General features: G+C 48.5%; 1 protein-coding gene across 1 annotated transcript in view; it reads right to left on the bottom strand.

Moving 5' to 3' along the window:
* LOC133130535 (multiple PDZ domain protein-like) overlaps positions 1 to 20,896 on the bottom strand; it is a 64,499-nt gene that overhangs the window by 1,282 nt on the left and 42,321 nt on the right. Inside the window, exons 22-40 of the mRNA XM_061245189.1 lie at positions 19,350 to 19,460; positions 15,962 to 16,111; positions 13,817 to 14,000; positions 12,600 to 12,796; positions 11,642 to 11,733; positions 11,169 to 11,238; positions 10,522 to 10,602; positions 9,144 to 9,236; positions 7,914 to 7,988; positions 5,867 to 6,023; positions 5,620 to 5,753; positions 4,386 to 4,469; positions 2,926 to 3,149; positions 2,454 to 2,601; positions 2,259 to 2,345; positions 1,321 to 1,417; positions 967 to 1,001; positions 679 to 783; positions 192 to 268 (exon numbers count right to left, since the gene is read on the bottom strand). Coding sequence (XP_061101173.1) covers positions 192 to 268; positions 679 to 783; positions 967 to 1,001; positions 1,321 to 1,417; positions 2,259 to 2,345; positions 2,454 to 2,601; positions 2,926 to 3,149; positions 4,386 to 4,469; positions 5,620 to 5,753; positions 5,867 to 6,023; positions 7,914 to 7,988; positions 9,144 to 9,236; positions 10,522 to 10,602; positions 11,169 to 11,238; positions 11,642 to 11,733; positions 12,600 to 12,796; positions 13,817 to 14,000; positions 15,962 to 16,111; positions 19,350 to 19,460 — 2,201 coding nt within the window. The remainder of the gene's footprint in view (positions 1 to 191; positions 269 to 678; positions 784 to 966; positions 1,002 to 1,320; positions 1,418 to 2,258; positions 2,346 to 2,453; positions 2,602 to 2,925; positions 3,150 to 4,385; positions 4,470 to 5,619; positions 5,754 to 5,866; positions 6,024 to 7,913; positions 7,989 to 9,143; positions 9,237 to 10,521; positions 10,603 to 11,168; positions 11,239 to 11,641; positions 11,734 to 12,599; positions 12,797 to 13,816; positions 14,001 to 15,961; positions 16,112 to 19,349; positions 19,461 to 20,896) is intronic.

Here is a 20,896-nt window from a genome sequence, read left to right as displayed (position 1 = left end):
TGATTGCAGATACTGATTGGCTAATTGCACAGGGCCTATAAGCAAAAATTCCCAAAGCTTTAGTTTTTAGATGCATTAGATGTAGCCAAATGTAGCAGAAAAATGTAGGCTAGGTGGGAGTGTGTGTCGAGGTGTGTGTGTGTGTGTATTTGCGTATGTATGTGCATGTGTCCATGTGTGTGTGACCTTACCCTCGGTCACTGTGGAACATGTGGGTGTTCACCTCTTCCTCAGCATAACCAGACAAGCTGGAGTCACCACCAACCACCTAAACACACACAGACACCCCGTCACACACACGCACACACACACACGCATATACACACACATACACACGGACACACACACACACACACACACAAAAGGCATGTTTGAGAATTCAGAGTATTCCAAGAAAAGCAGCAACTTGATAGGAACTCCTGGCAACAGAACACAAGATAAAGACTGAAACTGTAAAGAAAGACAAAAAATGTCAACTGGAGAGGAACGATGACAGGATGTTTTCACTTGCAGACATGATAAGGGCTTAACGGCTCTTCTTTTGTCTTCACACAGGGCTCACGCTGTGCTCTCTGCATGGTGACTCTCCTCTGTTTGTGGTGGCTGCGATAGAGCCTGTGTGTGTGTGTGTGTGTGTGTGTGTTCTGTAAACGGACAGCGGAGACACCTGTCCCTCACCTGCAGCTCCACGTGGTCTGAAGTGTTCCCCAGCAGAGTCCCAGCCTGGTCCCGGGTCAGGCCCTCTGTGGGCATCCCGCATACGCTCACAATCCTGTCTCCAATCTACGGGTGCACAGACAAACGCCTTTATGTTTGTGTCAGACTGTGTCTTTCTTCCTACGCAGTGTTTGATTGTGCTGTAAACATCCAAGGAGGGTAGAGGAACGCGCGCACGCACACGCACACACACACACACACACACACACACAATCATACATCACAGTCATTATGTAAGAGGAAGCCAACCTTTGGAAATGAAATCTCTGGATAGCCATCAGATGCTGTGGAAAAATTGAAGAAAAAAAAAACTGTAAAAAGAGTTAACACTACACACACATATTTTTTGGCTGTAATAGTGAGAACACCAGGCGTCCTGGATCCTGACTGATCACGTTGTGGTTAATGTGGTTTTTCCCCTCCGGACCTCAAAGAAGTAACTTGGCTAGCTTGCGGTAATTACAATGCAATCGATGGACATTGATGGGCTAAAAGCCTTTTTTTTTTTGCGTGGTGTTTACAGGTTCTTAAGCAGCTAAGTCGGGGGATAAAGTCACTGCTGGAGAGAGAGAGAGAGAGGGAGAGAGAGAGAGAGGATCTCACAGTTGTCGCTCCTGCATCTGTGATCTGATTCCCCCTGGAGGCTACGGGACCCAGACGAGCCGTACAGAACCGCTCCACAGCTGCTCACATCGCTGACCTGCCAGATCGGACACAACACGTCACACCCCTCCCGTCACACCCCTCCCTGGCCCAACCGTTCACAGGCCTTGCGCTAATCATCTCTGGAGAAAGAGATCAAATCCATAAACATTCATTCCTGTGGAGCAGATGCTGATATTGTCAAAGGTTGGCTCCGCACCTGTGAGATGTGAGGTCACAAATATCCATCCATCCATCCATCCATTATCTTAACCCACTTATCCTGAACAGGGTCGCTGGAGCCTATCCCAGCATACATTGGGCCAAAGGCAGGAATACACCCTGGACAGGTCGCCAGTCCATCACAGGGCACACACACCATTCACTCACACACTCATACCTACGGGCAATTTAGACTCTTCAATCAGCCTAACCTGCATGTCTTTGGACTGTGGGAGGAAACCGGAGTACCCGGAGGAAACCCACGCAGACACGGGGAGAACATACAAACTCCGCACAGAGAGGCCCTGGCCGACGGGGATTCGAACCCAGGACCTCCTTGCTGTGAGGCGGCAGTGCTACCCACTGCACCATCCGTGCCGCCGGTGACAAATATGTGATTAGAATATTGAGGGACTGCAACAGTAGGTTGAACTAACAGTGGGCTCCAGAATTATTGGCACCCTTGATACATGTGCACTAAAAAATAATCGTTATTGACATACACTTTATTTTCCAACATGTGAAAAGCATGCAACTTCCCCAAAAAACAGGTTCAACAATTATTGCCAATACCCTGGTTTAATAGTTATATGCAGCCTTGTTGGTCCTTTAATAATTCTGGAGCCCACTGTATTTCATTTCTTGTTTATGAGATAACGGCTGAATAATGGCTTTACCTGGCTGCACATGGAGGGCCTCTTCTCAGAATGACAGGGCCCGGCTTTGAACCGCGCCACCTCCAGACAGACCGACCCCGCGTAACCCTGAAAGAGACGGAGCGTCACCACGGTCTCCTGAGGAGCCCCAGCTCACGGAGCTCAGGCAGAGCCCTGAGTGCTCTTGTCCTGCGGGAGGGCGCTCTATCCACATGCCTGGAGCAGCGTGGCCACGTGTTCCTGTGTGGCGGCCCGGACGTCTTCCCCGTTCACCGACAGGATCTGGTCCCCCGGCCACAGCCTGCCGTCCGCCTCGGACGCGCTCCCCGGCGCCGTGTCCGACACGAAGACGCCCGTGTCGTTCCTGTCAGGACGCCAAGGGCAGGACCGCGTCCATCAATTCGTTGGACTGGAGGTTTAAATCTTAATTCCTAAAGTCTTAATTCTTAAGGGAGGCCTGTAGCATTGTAGTGGTTAAGGTACATGACTGGAAGCCGCAAGGTCGGTGGTTCGATCCCCGGTGTAGCCACAATAAGATCCGCACTGTTGGGCCCTTGAGCAAGGCCCTTAACCCCGCATTGCTCCAGGGGGGATCGTCTCCTGCTTAGTCTAATCAACCGTAAGTTGTTTTTGGATCAGCCAAAATGACATGTAATGTAATGTAAATTCCTAAGTCTGAGTAAGCAACCGAAGCAGGTGTTCTGGAGCGGCTCCGCACCTTTTCCCCACCACGCCCAGGCCCAGCCCCTGTCCGGGCGCGGTCCGGAGCTCCAGGGCAAAGACGTCCCAGAGGTCCTCCTCCCGGTACGGGGCCCCCTCCCTCCACACGGTCAGACGCACTCTCTGGGGCATCTGCCTCAGGACGCTCATGGCCTCGTCGTGTGTCGCCGTCCTCAGGTCCACCCCGTTCACCTGCACAGGGAAACGGGGGGGGAGGGGCTTGTGTCGGCTCAGTCCCGCCGAGCACTATGGGATATGTAGTTTCCTCTACCGATTTTGCTTCCGTGTGAGAGACGCTTTACTTAAAGAGGGATCCACATCCAGTATTCAGGAGGTGTACCGACAGTGAGGGGAAGCTGATTTCCCAGACGATCGAGGGGTCAGAGGTCATGATATGTGACCATAATGAGCCAGCTATGGACTGAAGTCAACCTTTCTCACACAAAAATAGAATACGAATAAGTACAAACTACCCTGGAAATGGAGACCACATCCATGGAAATCACCCTTTCATCCATTTTTAGCTGTTTAATTTAACATCAAACTATTTTGCATGAATTCTCTGTAGTTCATTTTTGCTGAAATAGCTCTGGCATTAGTACTGACATAGCATCAAACATCAATGGCAGTTCAGTGTGTGTTCAGCAAAGTTCAGCAAAGGTTCATACAGCTGTAGATGGCAGTGAGTGTGTGCCGTCACTGAATCAGTGAATCTGACTCAGGTTCTTGGTACGGATGACATAGGAGACAGGAAAGCTCCATACTCAACATCCACTGTTACGGATCAGCGGTTTGTGGATAGTGCAAGGCCCCTGGCGGCCATTTTTGAAAGCTCTGGTATGCGCTGTCTGGGGGTTAAGCCACAACCTGCAGGGGTCAGGGCAGTTACTCTATCCCCAAGGTCACCGATGGGGCAGGAGGCTTGTTAAAAGGGCAATTAAGCCAGAGCCAAGGGGCACTTCCCTGAGCCACTGAAGGAAGCGGCAGGACTGAGAGCCTGAGATACCGGCCCGTTTGGGTGGCTGAATTATTCATATACATAAATTGAAAAAATATATATACACACTGCACACATCTGCAATTATTCCCATTATGGGGCTATCAATTATTAATGAACGGGAGTAAAAAATCGCACATACGTACAGTACATGAAATCTGGCTCTTGAATCCAAATCCGGCCCTGGTTTTATTTTCTCCCAGCTACTGTATTCACACGTGACTCCCAGGTAAGGGGAGGGTGGAAAACCTGCAGTTCTTGGCCCTTGAGGACCATGATCTGATCATCTCTATTGTAAAGCATGCAGCTGCTATTACCTGTATGACAGCCTATTGTTAGAGGGGAATATAAAATCTCACGTGTGGCACAACGCCACAGCAGCTCTCCCTGTAGTACAGGAGTAACAGAGTGCGTAAATAAAGAGGGGATACCTCCAGAATCTGATCCCCAGCCCATAGTCTCCCATCTTTGGCTGCAGCGCCCTCCTCATAGATCTCATGAATAACGGTGACCCCCTAGAGAAAGAGAGAGAGAGACGGGGGGAGAGAGAGAGAGAGAGAGAGAGGGAGATGGAGAGGGAGAGAGAGGGAGAGAGAGGGAGAGAGAGAAAGAGAGAGAGAGAGGGGGAGAGAGAGAGGGAGGGGGGCAGAGAAAGAGAGAGAGGGAGAGAGAGAGGGGAGAGAGAGAAGCAGACAGAAAGGGAGAGAAAAGAGGGAGAGATGAAAGTGGACTAAATCAGGATGAGACTGAAGGAACGCTGAGGCGCCAGGGTCACATTCCAGGTCTGGATAGTGTCTTCAGCCTCTCCGGCTGCACAGCCTCCGTCATGGAACAGTTTAGGGGAAGAGCAGGAGCCTCAGTTATGGAACAGCTCAGGGGAAGAGCAGGAGCCTCAGTTATGGAACAGTTCAGGGGAAGAGCAGGAGCCTCAGTTATGGAACAGTTCAGGGGAAGAGCAGGAGCCTCAGTTATGGAACAGCTCAGGGGAAGAGCAGAATCTGACTGCTGGAATGGATGGTGCCACATTATTCCTTTTTTTACAGTTTTAAGCAACAGTACCCAATAAAATATTCAGTGTTAAATCAACTCTCACAGTGTACATATGGTCCCTAATGTGTATTCGAGTTGAATGTGCATTGAGCATTTTACTGCGTAGTGCTGGCATTTCACTGCTTTCATGTCACTGAAATATTTATCGACCATCTTTGATTATTTTTTTCAGACCAGACGTTAAACAAAATATGATCCATTCTCTCAATATGATCTCATTCTCCCACGATTTCACACGCACACACACACGCACACACACACACACTCGCTCACGCACACACACACACACACTCTCTCACTCACACGCGCACGCACACACACACTCTCTCTCACACACACGCATTCACGTGCACACTCACACACACACACGCACACATACACACACACGCACACACACACACACTCGCTCACGCACACACACACACACACGTACACACACACGCACACACACACACACACACACACTCTCTCTCACTCACACTCACACACACACACACACACACACACACTCTCTCTCACTCACACACACACGCACACACACACACTCTCTCTCTCACTCACACACACACGCACACACACAGTACATAAGAGTAGGTGTTTGCTGAGTGCTCTCACCAGCAGCGTGTCAGAGCCTCCCACAATGCTCAGGCCCAGGCCAGTCTGGCCCTTGGAGAGCTCAATGGTGCTTTCACAGCCAGGGGTGATGGGGCAGGTCACGGGGTCAGAGGTCATGCTGGTGTAAGTGAAACCTACAGGAAATGCACCATGACAACTGGGATTAACCAATTGACACGCACTTCTGAAAACAAACAAAAAAAAAAATCTCCTGAAACAAGGGGGCAGAAAAGGTGGGCACTCTCACTCCTGATAGGCTCCGTGCCTGGGTGGGCGGGGGCACTGCCTGTCTGTCTCGGTGGTTGGGGGTGAAAGGAGTCAGCGGAGAGGCAGGGAGGGGCCGTGTGGTCCACGCAGAGGGCTAGCTTCACCCTTCTCCTGGCCTTCTCCAACAGCCCTGCAACCTGGGTCAGGAGTTCACACACATCCCCATAACACACCCAGAGCACTTTACTCCATTAACCTATTACTTAACCTGTTTCTTTGTTCTCAAAAAAAAAAAATAAATAAATAAATTTAAAAAAAGGCCCTCGTCCTTATCTTTGGTGTGCAGGTAGCAGTTGGAATTGTACTTCCCTCTCGGGTGTTTCAGCGAACTTATCCCTGGTTATGGGTATGCACTTTGTTGTACGTCGCTCTGGATAAGAGCGTCTGCCAAATGCCAATAATGAAATGTAATGTAATGTAATGTATTACATCCTACATTAAATCTATCCATCTACAGTCAGGTACATAAATATTGGGACATCGACACAATTCTCATCTTTTTGGCTCTATTCACCACCACAATGGATTTGAAATGAAACGAACAAGATGTGCTTTAACTGCAGACTTTCAGCTTTAATTTGAGGGTATTTACATCCAAATCAGGTGAACGGAGTAGGAATTACAACAGTTTGTATATGTGCATCACACTTTTTAAGGGACCAAAAGTAATGGGACAAACTAACAATCATAAATCAAACTTTCACTTTTTAATACTTGGTTGCAAATCCTTTGCAGTCAATTACAGCCTGAAATCTGGAACGCATAGACATCACCAGACGCTGGGTCATCCCTGGTGATGCTCTTCCAGGCCTCTACTGCAACTGTCTTCAGTTCCTGCTTGTTCTTGGGGCATTTTCCCTTCAGTTTTGTCTTCAGCAAGTGAAATGCATGTTCAATCAGATTCAGGTCAGGTGATTGACTTGGCCATTGCATAACATTCCACTTCTTTGCCTTAAAAAACTCTTTGGTTGCTTTCGCAGTATGCTTCGGGTCATTGTCCAATGAGTTCTGAAGCATTTGGCTGAATATGAGCAGATAATATTGCCCGAAACACTTCAGAATTCATTCTGCTGCTTTTGTCAGCAGTCACATCATCAATAAATACAAGGGAACCAGTTCCATTGGTAGCCATACATGCCCACGCCATGACACTACCACCACCATGCTTCACTGAAGAGGTGGTATGTTTTGGATGTTGCTGAGCTCACCGGTGCGTTCTTTCTTTTTAAGAATGTTCCAAACCGTTGATTTGGCCACACCTAATGTTTTTGCTATCTCTCTGATGGGTTTGTTTTGATTTTTCAGCCTAATGATGGCTTGCTTCACTGATAGTGACAGCTCTTTGGATCTCATATTGAGAGTTGACAGCAACAGATTCCAAATGCAAATAGCACACTTGAAATGAACTCTAGACCTTTTATCTGCTCCTTGTAAATGAGATAATGAGGGAATAACACACACCTGGCCATGGAACAGCTGAGCAGCCAATTGTCCCATTACTTTTGGTCCATATAGAAACTGTTGTAATTCCTACACCGTTCACCTGATTTGGATGTAAATACCCTCAAATTAAAGCTGAAAGTCTGCAGTTAAAGGATATCTTGTTCGTTTCATTTCAAATCCATTGTGGTGGTGTATAGACCCAAAAAGAGGAGAATTGTGTCGATGTCCCAATATTTTTGGACCTGACTGTATCTGTCTACCTGTCTATCTATCTATCTATCTATCTATCTATCTATCTGTCTATCTATCTGTCTGTCTGTCTGTCTGTCTGTCTGTCTGTCTAAGGGTTCATCGTGAATTTAAGCCTATAACAGTTTGTTTATATGAGTACAACAGGGGTCAAATATACTCTATCATAGCCAAAGGCAGCCTCGATCAGAGTTGATCTAACATTCAGAATTTTACAGTCTAACTAGTCCAGCCTTGTGCATTTGTCCTTGGTATAATCAGAGGCCCATTTCTGCAAGAAAGGAACTACAGTTCCCAGCATGCCCGGCAGAGACAGAGAGCAGCGCTGACCTTACCTGCCCTACAGGAAGACCGATAACAGTCTCATCGTCCAGCGACAGGATTTTGTCTCCGGGTCTTATCCTGCCATCCTGTGAGAGACAGACAGAGAGATGTGCCAGGGAGACGGCCCTGCTTTACACTTTTCCTCAATCGCTTTGGCCCAACGGGCAATTGTTATCAACCATGGTAAGTAAGTAAGTAAGTAAGTAAGTAAGATTGTTGTCCAGTCTCTTGCTCGTGGTCTTCTACATATTTCAGTGTGAAATATTGCACCGCAGAAAGAGAGACTGATCTGAAGTTACTATAACAAATGTTCTTCCAGGGTTCACTGTCATAATGACAATATGTCTAACCATTTCGACTGTCTTGATTTCAAACAATGATAAACGGACTTTACATTTTTATGAAACCGACTACTTCATTGAAGCAGTGATTTAATTTTGAAACATGAGTTAAAGATTTTGAGTGAGGTATGCGCTTTTGGAGGTGTACCATAAAGCTGTGCAGTATGCATAATATGCACCTACAGTTATGAAAACATTGAAAATGTTGTGGGAAATGGGCCTAAGCGATTGAGAAAATTGGTAAAAGCAGCATATCACCAGTATGTTGCAACTTTCAATTTCTAACAGGGCACTGCTATTGCATTCTCCATGCAAACATTCAGCAGTATAAATGGATGACATGACAGGCGTAAGCTGAGCAAGTCATTTGAGATAAGTGCGTCTGCAAAGTGTAATTCCGTGTAATAGCTCATTTTGTGCTGTAAAAGTGCTGGCTACTTGAGTTGGCTGTTCTATGAAAGGAAACTTACCTCTCCATCATGAAAGTCACAAATACATGCAGACTCATATAAACCCAATTACTTTTTTCCAGTTTATAGTACTCTGATATGTTCACTATAGTCTGTAAGCAAATAAGATGGTGAATATTTCAGCAGAAACCTCATACCCATGCAGTAAGGGACTTTCACGAAGGGTAAATGTAGCATAGTGGTTAAGGTACATGACGAGTCGGTGGTTCGATCCCCGGTGCAGCCACAATAATATCCGCACAGCCGTTAACCCTGCATTGCTCCGGGGAGGACTGTCTCCTGCTTAGTCTAATCAACGGCATGTCGCCCTAGATAAGAGCGTCTGCCAAATGCCATTAATGTAATCTAATGAAAAAGATTTAATAAATGTTACAGGGGATGGGGAGATGATATATTAGGCTGTTGGTACACCCTGCACCTGCTGCGGTACCTTTTTTGCGGTTCCGTGCTCCGACAGGCTCTGGATCACGACCCCGTCACCCGTGTCCTCCTCACTGAGATTCAGCCCAAACCCACCCGGTTCCTTTGGACAGAGAGAGGATCCCATCCCATCAGCCAGAGAACTGGCGCAGAACTACGCATCAAATCACACACAGCCAACAGATCACAGAGAACAGGCAGAACTACGCATCAAATCACACACAGCCAACAGATCACAGAGAACAGGCAGAACTACGCATCAAATCACACACAGCCAACAGATGAGAGAACAGGCAGAACAATGCATCAAATCACACAGAGCCAACAGATGAGAGAACAGGCAGAACTACGCATCAAATCACACAGAGCCAACAGATCAGAGAACAGGCAGAACTACGCATCAAATCAGACAGAGCCAACAGATCACAGAGAACAGGCAGAACAATGCATCAAGACCGTCCTGAGCCTTGCCAGAAAAAAAAGTGTCTTGGATGACAAAAACATGATGAAGTGAAAGTATTTCAGAAATAAATCTTTTTTTATTGAATGTACCTCGTAGGGTTTCTAGTAGAATATGTTTTTTTGTGATTAAGGCTAGAGACTCATGTCCCCTGCAGGGGACAGATGTGAGTTGATAAGTCTCAGCAGGTTTTTAAAAGTGATTTATTTTTACCACCAGCTCTACTCGTTGTCCACTACAGCAGGATACGCTGGGGTGCTCAATCCCCTGTAACGTCTACACATTCACTTCCCAGTCACATTACACGCTCCCCACACTTAATAACCTCACGGCGGACATTCCTCTGGGGTACCCCACTCACACTACAACTATCCTGCCATCTATTTTCCCCCCAGCTCTGATCTGACTGAACCCCCCCAGCTCCCAGCCACGACCTCTGACCCCTGACCCCATCTCCCCCACCCCCTATGCACACGAGCAGGGGGCCTAAGAATATGCGACGCAGACGTATATTTGACGCAGAAGTATATTTGACGCAGAAGTATAAATCAGGCTTAAGAAACAACCATAACCTAAGACCCGGCAATTAACACCTGTTGCCTGTAGAGGAGTCTTTGGTCGTAATATCAAGAACCACATATTCTACCACGCTGAAGCCTACACTACAAGAATAATATTTACACTGAAATGCTTTTGTCATCCAAGACACTTGCATTAAAAATAAAAATGTTTTCCGCTGGGTCTCTGGAGCATTTGAGCTCAGGGCAGGCGCAATGAGATGTTTAAATGGATGACACATTCTAATAGATGTTAAATCATGCTTCCCAGGTGTCGAGGCAGGACATGCCAGCAACCTATTAAAACAAAGGCTTCCTCATCACGACATGTTCATGGTTACGACTCATGTGCACAGCCTTGAGGTACTTACTCTGGGCAGAACTACATACTGGACATACTTGAACATGTCAACATTAACTGCAGAGGGGGAAATGACAGCACACTGGTCCAGCTAAAACACACAAACACAATTTCATATTATTATCATTATTATTATTATTATTATTATTGTTATTATTATTATAATTATTATTTCACCTATTCCATAAAATTGCAGTAGTGTAGACCACAGTGCAGCATCATTTTCCACATTGTTTTCAGAAAGATATATAAATAATATCACTGGAAAGTTTTTTGTTTCTTCGGATACAAAAATAATTATGTATTCTATCTTTGTGGTCAGTTCTGCCAAATCTCTCTAGTGTTTTCAGCACTGTTGTACCACGTCTGCACTCTCTCTGGATAAAAGTTTCCGCTAAATGCTTGTAATTGAATTCAATATATTGCAAGAATAATACGATACGAAGGTTATAAACATCAAACATTTTAAAACACAACAACACATCAATCATCTGTGATTGCTGGGACTAACTCAGAAATATTCACACTTAATATGTGAGGTAAAGTTAATAGTGGACACAGAAGAGGAGTGGGATCGGGAATGGGAGAGTGATCTAACGACAGCAGTGGTGTGTGTGTGAGGTGAGTTTGTGTTTTGTGCGTCCGTGTCTGAGTTACCTCTGTTTGTGAATCCGGCTCATCTCCGTACCCTCGCCCCACCGCCATCTGTTTCTGGGGCTCTGTGTTCCTGTTCAGAAAAGTTCACATATCGAGTGTGTGAGTTCGTAGGTTTTAGTCATTGTTGTTTCTCATTTTCTCTCACTGGCAGGAAGTGGCGGAGCGACTGGAGGTCATTCTGTCTCTGGCTGCCCGGGCCAGGAGTGCTCGGGGGGGCCAGACGTGTTTGGCAGGGCTGGGTGGTGGTTTGGCACCCCGGCTGAGAGCAGTGACTCCACTGACAGCGCACAGGAAGGCCTGGAGCTCAGTCCGCACGCTGAGGGCACATATGTCCCCCCCCCCCCATAACGCTCCATTAGCTACTGGACACGCCGCTCTTTCTCAGATCTAAAGGATGTCAGCGCCCTCTGCTGGAAGGAAACAGATATTGCCGATTTCCCACGTTTCCAAAACCTCTTTGTTCACGTCTTTACCTGATAAAAATGATCTTGACTTTTGAGGGAGCTCTGTCGATGATAGAGGAGGCATTCTGCTGGCTGCGACCATACAGAATTTGTCCGTTTATCTGCTCACAAAAAGAAACATCTCAACACTAGTGGCAATGCATTATTCAAGCACACTACTAATACTACTACAACTGATAGTATAAATAATAATATAAGAATAGATACAGCATCTTCGATACGTGATAACAAGTAGCTCACAGCACACCAAAAAAAGACAAATAGCTCACAGCACCTCCGCCCCTCCTCACCCTGCCCCTACCTCCCCACCTCCTGCACCTCCGCCCCTCCCCACCCACACCCCACCTCCTCACCTCCAGCATCTCAGCCCCTCCCCACCCACACCCCACCTCCTCACCTCCTGCACCTCCGCCCCTCCTCACCCACACCCCACCTCCTGCACCTCTGCCCCTCCTCACCCTGCCCCCACCTCCTGCACCTCTGCCCCTCCTCACCCAGCCAGGCCCCACCTCCAGCATCTCTGGCCCTCCCCACCCACACCCCACCTCCTCACCTCCTGCACCTCCGCCCCTCCTCACCCTGCCCCCACCTCCTCACCTCCAGCATCTCTGCCCCTCCCCACCCAAACCCCACCTCCTCACCTCCAGCATCTCTGCACCTCCCCACCCACACCCCACCTCCTCACCTCCTGCACCTCCGCCCCTCCTCACCCTGCCCCCACCTCCTGCACCTCTGCCCCTCCTCACCCAGCCAGGCCCCACCTCCAGCATCTCTGGCCCTCCCCACCCACACCCCACCTCCTCACCTCCTGCACCTCCGCCCCTCCTCACCCTGCCCCCACCTCCTCACCTCCAGCATCTCTGCCCCTCCCCACCCACACCCCACCACCTCACCTCCACCCCACCCCACCCAGGCCGCCCCTCCTCACCTCCAGCACCTCCACCCCACCCAGGCCGCCCCTCCTCACCTCCAGCAGCTCGTCCCCCGGCGCGATGCGGCCGCCCCGCCCGGCCGCCCCGCCCGGCTCCAGCGCCCCCACGAACACGCTCATGCGCCCGCGGTCGCTGCTCCCCCGCAGGGACAGCCCCAGGCCCTCCGCCCCCTTCTCCACCTCCAGCACGTGCAGCTCCCCCGGCAGGCTGCCGTACCTGTCCATGATCTTCCCTGGGGAGGCATGGGGGGGGTACCCTGGATTAAACCTCCGCTGCAGACCGCCCCAGGTTCACTACAACTAGAGCACTGGGCCCTCAGGTCCCCGACCAGGGATTTATCATTTAGAGAGCCGCTCAGGTGCTGCGCTTTCACCCGAGGGGACTGCTAGACTGCTTTAGAGGTCATTCCTCCTGACAAACCTTCTACTTTTCTGACGTCTATTCTTGGCCTAGGAGATACTTTTATTCGGAGTACCGTACATACCCAATTTATGACACATTACAATATGCATCTTACTGCTGGCTTTTTATTTAATTCACTGATTAAATAAATTCACTGATTTTGCAGTTGCAGACACTGTAAAGTGGAAGTGGATAAAAGTGTCTGCCAAGCTCCAATAAGACTCTGTATGCTCCATATGATACAAACTATTTAGACAGTGACACATTTTGTTGTGTTGACTTCAGCACATTAGAGAAATATAACAAGTATGAGGTTACTGTCAGTTTTAATTTGAGGGTACTTACATCCATATCAGATTATCCATGTAGGAATTACAGCCCCTTTTGCATACACAAGCACACACACACAAACTCACACACACGTACACACACACACACACACACACACATAGACATGGGTACGCACCCACACACACACAAATACAGGCAGGCGCACACACACAAGCACACACGCACACACACACACACACATAAACACAGGCACGCACACACACACATGGGCAGGCACACACACGCACACACACACACAGACACACACATAGACATGGGCACACACAGACACACACACACACACACACACGGGCAAGCACACACAAGCACACACACACATAGACACGGGCATGCACACACACACACATACACACACGGGCAAGCACACACAAGCACACACACACAAGCACAGGCGTATTTATGCAGACAACACGTGGAGAAAAACCACACTTTTGAGGCACAGTGCCATCTGGTGGCAGCTGCGGTGTCACACAGGCTCAGTAGCGTTGTAATTACGCACTCCAGCTGTAGCCAAACTGGTCCTCCTCTTCCTCCCCAAGAGCCTTCAGCGTGGGAGCCTGCGGCCTGCTCAGCCCCTCGGCCTCCGTGACGGAGTCCGGCGTCTCCGCCAGGGGGGTGACAGACAGCCTCACGGGCGGGGGCACGAGTGCGGACGCCTTCCCACAATCCCTCTGGGCCGGCGGCTGTCGGACAGGAGGAGGACCGTGAAAATCAGGGGCGATGTGGACTCACATTTACACCACAGCAAGAGTGAGAATCTACAGACAAACTTCAACTCAATTTCAACAAAACAAACAAACACAGAAATGCGCAAGGTACTGCCCAGTATGTGCAAGACCTCTGGACTGAGTTTGGACTCAAATAATCCAGGGACTCGTTGATGTATTTCCCTTTCATTTTGTTCCTTTCATTTGGAAATGATGAAATTGTTTCCCTGCTGTAAAAGAAGGGACTGTCTGGCGCGAGGCTTGATCAGTTTAATGTCCATAATAGCTTGTGAAACTGTTCCTGAGCGTTTTTATAATACATGCATTATTGATGGTTTGTTTGATCAAAAATGTGTTCTAACAAAGGTCTGAAAGTCCAGTCTTATACATTATATATTTTATAATAAATGAAACTTTTTATTCTCTCACTTTCCGGTATGCTCATGAGTTAGTAACAATTATAAAGGAAAATGTTGAAACAATATGGACATTTATGTGAATGAAGTTTGGTAGGAACGCACTACTTTAGGCTGGGATTGCATAGCATTTATAAAGCATTGATATGCATTCATAAGCATAACATCATAACTCTCCATACATATGAACATATATCTATATGGCCAAGGTGTTAGAAGAAAGAATACTCCACACATCCGGGCACACGCGTGTCAACACTTATGTAAAAGAGAAGGAAGCCACTGCAAACCACACAGTCCTACAAACCTTAAAAGGAGTGGGGGTGAAAGGGTTAACTGGGGAGAGCAAGAATCTACACTGAGCCTCAGCTCCCTGAAGGAACAGAGAATTCCACATTAAAGACACCAGAGACACAACAATACACCAACAACAAAACCCCACATCCCCCCACCCCATCATCAACACATCAACTTACATTTAAACCCATAACAACACACCATCAACAAATCTCTAAGCACACACCATCTCACATTCAAAAACCTAACAACACACAACATCTTGTTTTCAAAACCATGACAACACATCACCAACAAAACCCTAACAACACATCATCTTCCATTCAAAACCCCAACAACACATCATCTTACATTCAAAGCCCTAACAACACATCATCTTACATTCAAAACCCCAACAATACATCACCAACAAAACCCTAACAACACATCATCTTACATTCAAAACCCTAACGACACATTACCTTACATTCAAACCCTAATAACACATCACCTACAAAACCCTAACAACACATCACATTACATTAAAAACCCCAACGACACATTATCTTATCTTCAAAACCCTAAGAACACACCATCTTACATTCAAAATCCCAACAACACATCATCACACATCATCGTATATTCAAAACACCTTTGCAATCGTTCCATCTGGGAACGAATCTGACAGAATATTGGCTCTTGAGACCCCGACAGAGAAGGAGTTTAAGTATTTTTTGCATAAGGCAAGTGTCTTGGATAACACTAACATGTTTTATTGACAATATCTTAAAAAAGACATTAATTTTTTTATTGTCCCTTCACTCACAGATGTGTTAAAGACAACACCTAGCATGAAATGTTTAACTGTCTAGTTAAAGACAACACCTAGCATGAAATGTTTAACTGTCTAGTTAAAGACAACGCCTAGCATGAAATGTTTAACTGTCTAGTTAAAGACAACACCTAGCATGAAATGTTTAACCGTCTAGTTAAAGACAACACCTAGCATGAAATGTTTAACTGTCTAGTTAAAGACAACACCTAGCATGAAATGTTTAACTGTCTAGTTAAAGACAACACCTAGCATGAAATGTTTAACTGTCTAGTTAAAGACAACACCTAGCATGAAATGTTGAACTGTCCAGTTAAAGGCAACACATTTCTGTGTTGGTTTTTGGCACATCATGTTTGAGAGTATTGTTGTGTATGTGTCATCGCAGAGTGTATGGTTCTCGAGATTAAAACCAGAGACGTGTGTCCCCGACAGGGGACTAAAGTAAATTGTCGGGTCATAGGAGGATATAATAGGCAGTATTTATGAATATCTACCTTGTTTTCTGCCGTGGTGTTTGATGTAACAAGCACCCGCTCCTCACTGAGGTCAGAAGACGGTGACTGTGGAGGCCATTTCCAAGGGAACAAACAAAGACAGGAATAAATTAAACGCATTTCACTGGCAGGAAAGAGAAGATGACACAAAAACCACGAAGAGGGTGTTCAGCCACCCACGCCGCACCGCGAGAGTGTAAACAGGGCTACACTCCAGCCTCATCTGTGGTCAAAACTGAGGTGGACTGAGGGCCAATCTAAACTCCTCTCCTGCCCTGCACTCACCTGTGCATTAAGACACGGTTTTGTCTTGTGTTCGTTTTCTTTAGAAAGACCAGGGGTCAGAAAGTAGAAAGCCAGCCATGTGTTGCTTCCAGCCATAAACTCAGCCAGTTGATTTCTCTAATTATTTGTACCTCCTCGGATGAAGAATTGTCCTAATTGGCAAATCCAGGTGAAAAACATCCAGAAAAAAACCCTGGGGAATACTTTTATTCTCTTAACCTCGATTTTCCGTCTCTGGTTTTTACATCATGTACAAAACCCAATTTTAGTGACTCCTTACAGCACCACACTCTGCACAGAGACATTACGCACACCATAGCTCTGGCTATGTTTTAACGGCCACATAAATGTATTATTAAACATCTTCTTTTCTGTTTAATCGTCAGTGTGGTTTTGGCACTGAGCCAGTGGTGACATGATTGTGCAGGCTCATCCACTTTGGGAGCCAATTAATGACGCTAACACACAACCAAAGCTACGGGAGTTTCACCATCAGTGTCCAAAGCATGCTGACGTACGGAGCCCCGTAAAAGAGTGTGTTATTACATTAATGGCATTTGGCAGACGCTCTTATCCAGAGCGACATATAGTTGATTAGACTAAGCAGGAGACAATCCTCCCCTGGAGCAATGCAGGGTTGAGGGCCTTGCTCAAGGGCCCAACGGCTGTGCGGATCTTGTTGTGGCTACACCGGAGATCGAACCACCGACCTTGCGGGTCCCAGTCATGTACCTTAACCAAGACGCTACAGTCGGCCCTATATACGCTGAGACACAGAGGAGGAAGGGAACAGGAAACTGGAGCGCAGGGTAGAGGAGGACTGTTTACTGTATTCCTGCCATGACAATAGGTGAGGAGGGGCCCAGTGCTGCCCCAGCCCAGCCTGCCCCAGCCCAGCCTGCCCCAGCCCAGCCTGCCTCAGCCCAGCCTGCCTCAGCCCAGCCTGCCCCAGCCCAGCCTGCCCCAGCCCAGTGCTGCCCCAGCCCAGCCTGCCCCAGCCCAGCCTGCCCCAGCCCAGCCTGCCTCAGCCCAGCCTGCCCCAGCCCTGCCTGCCCCAGCCCTGCCTGCCCCAGCCCTGCCTGCCCCAGCCCAGCCTGCCCCAGCCCAGTGCTGCCCCAGCCCAGCCTGCCCCAGCCTGCCTCAGCCCAGCCTGCCCCAGCCCAGCCTGCCCCAGCCCAGTGCTGCCCCAGCCCAGCCTGCCCCAGCCTGCCCCAGCCCAGCCTGCCTCAGCCCAGCCTGCCCCAGCCCTGCCTGCCCCAGCCCAGTGCTGCCCCAGCCCAGCCTGCCCCAGCCTGCCCCAGCCCAGCCTGCCCCAGCCCAGTGCTGCCCCAGCCCAGCCTGCCCCACCCCAGCCTGCCCCAGCCCAGCCGGCCCCAGCCCAGCCTGCCCCAGCCCAGCCTGCCCCAGCCTGCCCCAGCCCAGCCTGCCCCAGCCCAGCCTGCCCCAGCCTGCCCCAGCCTGCCTCAGCCCAGCCTGCCCCAGCCCAGCCTGCCCCAGCGCTCCACAGCCCGCACCCTCTCCTCGTATCAGTCCCCCTCAACGGGAACCACAACACGGCGGCCCGGCTCCTCAGCGCAAACGCATCTGCTCGCGGCCAATGAGCCGGCTCTCACGGAGAGCCACATCTGTTCGGGGGTTTTCCCCGCGTTCCAACGACGACGGGGACAGGAAGCGGAAGCCGCTCGAAAAAAACGGATCGGTTATGGCCGCCCCCGGTTACAGGAAGAGAGAGGATGAACTGAACAGATGGAGGGAGGAGTACTTTGGTGGTGGTGGTGGTGGGGGGGGGGTTCTATCATCAGAACTGCAAAAACAGACCTATACAAATCTAAAACTTCCGCAGAGAAAGAGGAACAAAATAAAAGAGATCTATCTAAATCTGAGCATACGGCTCTTCAGCCTCAGCGGACGAGGCTACACGGGACACACTGGAATACCAATGCACCCCCCGCGTTAATCATTCATTCATTCATTCAGCCGGCTCCCAGACCCTTTTCTCTGGGAACATGTCGGCGTTCCGGTCCGCGCGCCTCTCATGCGATGGGTATAACCTAACCCAAGCTTGAAATTGAATTTTTTTTTTTTTGCCCGGTTTCTGGGGAAAAAGTCGATACGTTTTCTGCAAATGAACGTCGGGGGCGGCGGCTGTTCCGACCGCTCGCCTGCCGAAAAGCGCGGAGGGCTGAATTAGGAGCGCGCGGTAATTACGAGCGACCGCGTTTCCTCGCCCTCGGTCGGACCGCGACGCGGCCGCAGGTGTTTTATTCGCACTTTCGGGCGGCGATAATCACTCAGCGTGGGGCCCGGAGACACGGCTGGCAGCAGGCGAAGGGCATTCTGGGGGGAGTTGGAGCGTGGGTCGCAGGGGTACCCAGTCAGATTTGAAGCGGGGCATGTTGAAAATGGACCGCGAGCAGGTTGCGCGGTCCTGGGCAGGTCCAAGGGCAGATTTTGGGGTTTAACCCCCCCCTGTCTTATCATAATGTGATAATCACACAGCCTGCAGCTCATCCTCACACGCCCATGCATTAAGAGCGCGTTGTAGAACGCATTGTGTTTACGTGCTTATTATCGCAGCATGGGGTAAATGACATACTGTATATCCAGGGGATTGGAGGAAATTGCTGACAAGAAGTTTTGGAAAATGACAATCTGAGGCAAAGCCTTGACCTTATATATTAAGTTTTCAACTTCTAAATATTGACGATGGCTTGACACCATGCATGGAGCCCCACTTGACTGTTGACCCTGACTACTGAGGGCTGGCGGTGTTGGACAGTCGTCAGGAATCTGGACCTGTGATCTAGAGGTCACGGGTTTGACTCCCAGTGGAGGCATAGCCGGTTGTATTCTTGACCAGGGTACTTAACCTGAATAGCTTCAGTAAACACTGAGGTATACATGGACTGTGTGTAAAATGCTGTGCAGGTCGCTCTGGATAAAAGTGCCTGCTAAATGCCTACAATGCTGCATGATCAAACACGCAGACGATGAGGTGGGGAGGGCGTGTGAGGCTCACCGTGGGAGACTGGGCCACGTCCTGCACGCAGAAAACCACGGGGTCCCCGGCTTTTCGGATGGCCTCTACAGCCTCCTCGTGGCTGGCATCCTGGAGGTCCACTCCGCCCACCTGGTACACACGCAGAGCCCCTTACAAACATGTCCTAACTAACCCTAACCCTAACCCTGATACACACACAGAGCCCCTTACAAACATGTCCTAACTAACCCTAACCCTGATACACACAGAGCCCCTTACAAACATGTCCTAACTAATCCTAACCCTAACCCTGATACACACACAGAGCCCCTTACAAACATGTACTAACTAACCCTAACCCTAACCCTGATACACACACAGAGCCCCGTACAAACATGTCCTAACTTACCCTAACCCTAACCCTGATACACACACAAAGCCCCTTACAAACATGTCCTAACTAACCCTAACCCTGATACACACACAGAGCCCCTTACAAACATGTCCTAACTAACCCTAACCCTAACCCTGATACACACACAGAGCCCCTTACAAACATGTACTAACTAACCCTAACCCTAACCCTGATACACACACAGAGCCCCTTACAAACATGTCCTAACTAACCCTAACCCTGATACACACACAGAGCCCCTTACAAACATGTCCTAACTAACCCTAACCCTAACCCTGATACACACACAGAGCCCCTTACAAACATGTACTAACTAACCCTAACCCTAACCCTGATACACACACAGAGCAGACAGAGTTACCCTTACAAACATCTCCTAACTAACCCTAACCCTGATACACAAGCAGAGCAGTTACCCTTACAAAAATGTCCTGACTAACCCTAACCCTAACCCTGATACACACACAGAGCAGACAGTGTGTCCCTTGACAGCGTTACCCTTACAAACATTTTTATAGTGGGATGGTTATCGTTTAGATAGTATAAACAGAGACATTAAATCAAACATTAGACGGGCAATGTTTTTGAGGTGGAAAAAAGCAGTTCACGCTGCGTGATTTACATGTTTCTGAAAAGAGAGGTTATTGTGAAAAAATGACTTTGTGCATATGAGGGAGGGGGACACTGTGGAACTGTCGATGGTGAGGGAAAGGCTGTGAGCGCTTTTGGTGACAGCTTTAGAACCCATAATGATCATTTCAGATTCGTCACAGTACAGTTTCGGAAAGTTGGCTTGCATCCATGATTTCATTTCTGTCGGTCAGGGTGGAATGAGTGGCAGGGGAGATGGGTTTGGTGGAGATGTACAGCTGGAATTATGCTTTTAAAATGGTGCCTGAACCGATCCCTTAATAATAAAGAGCAAACAATAACCATAAAGAATGTATTTAGATTTTTAATGATTTTTAATGATTTTTAATTATCCTTCTGTTATCATCTACTGTGATGTTCAAAAATCGCCAGATTTGGAGAGGGGGAGGTGGGGGCGTCTGGTGGCATAACTACAAAACTATTCTTATATACTTGTTCTGAACACTAATTCAAATGAAGGGCCGTTAGGCTACATCTGTTCCCATGTGACTGGAACTGAAAATTGTTATTACAATTTTAT

The sequence above is a fragment of the Conger conger genome, chromosome 6 (assembly GCF_963514075.1).
Source record: "Conger conger chromosome 6, fConCon1.1, whole genome shotgun sequence".
In the NCBI taxonomy this organism is placed as follows: Eukaryota; Metazoa; Chordata; class Actinopteri; order Anguilliformes; family Congridae; genus Conger; species Conger conger.
Note: the sequence above shows the minus strand (reverse complement) of the source record. Positions and strands in the feature narration are given on the sequence as shown.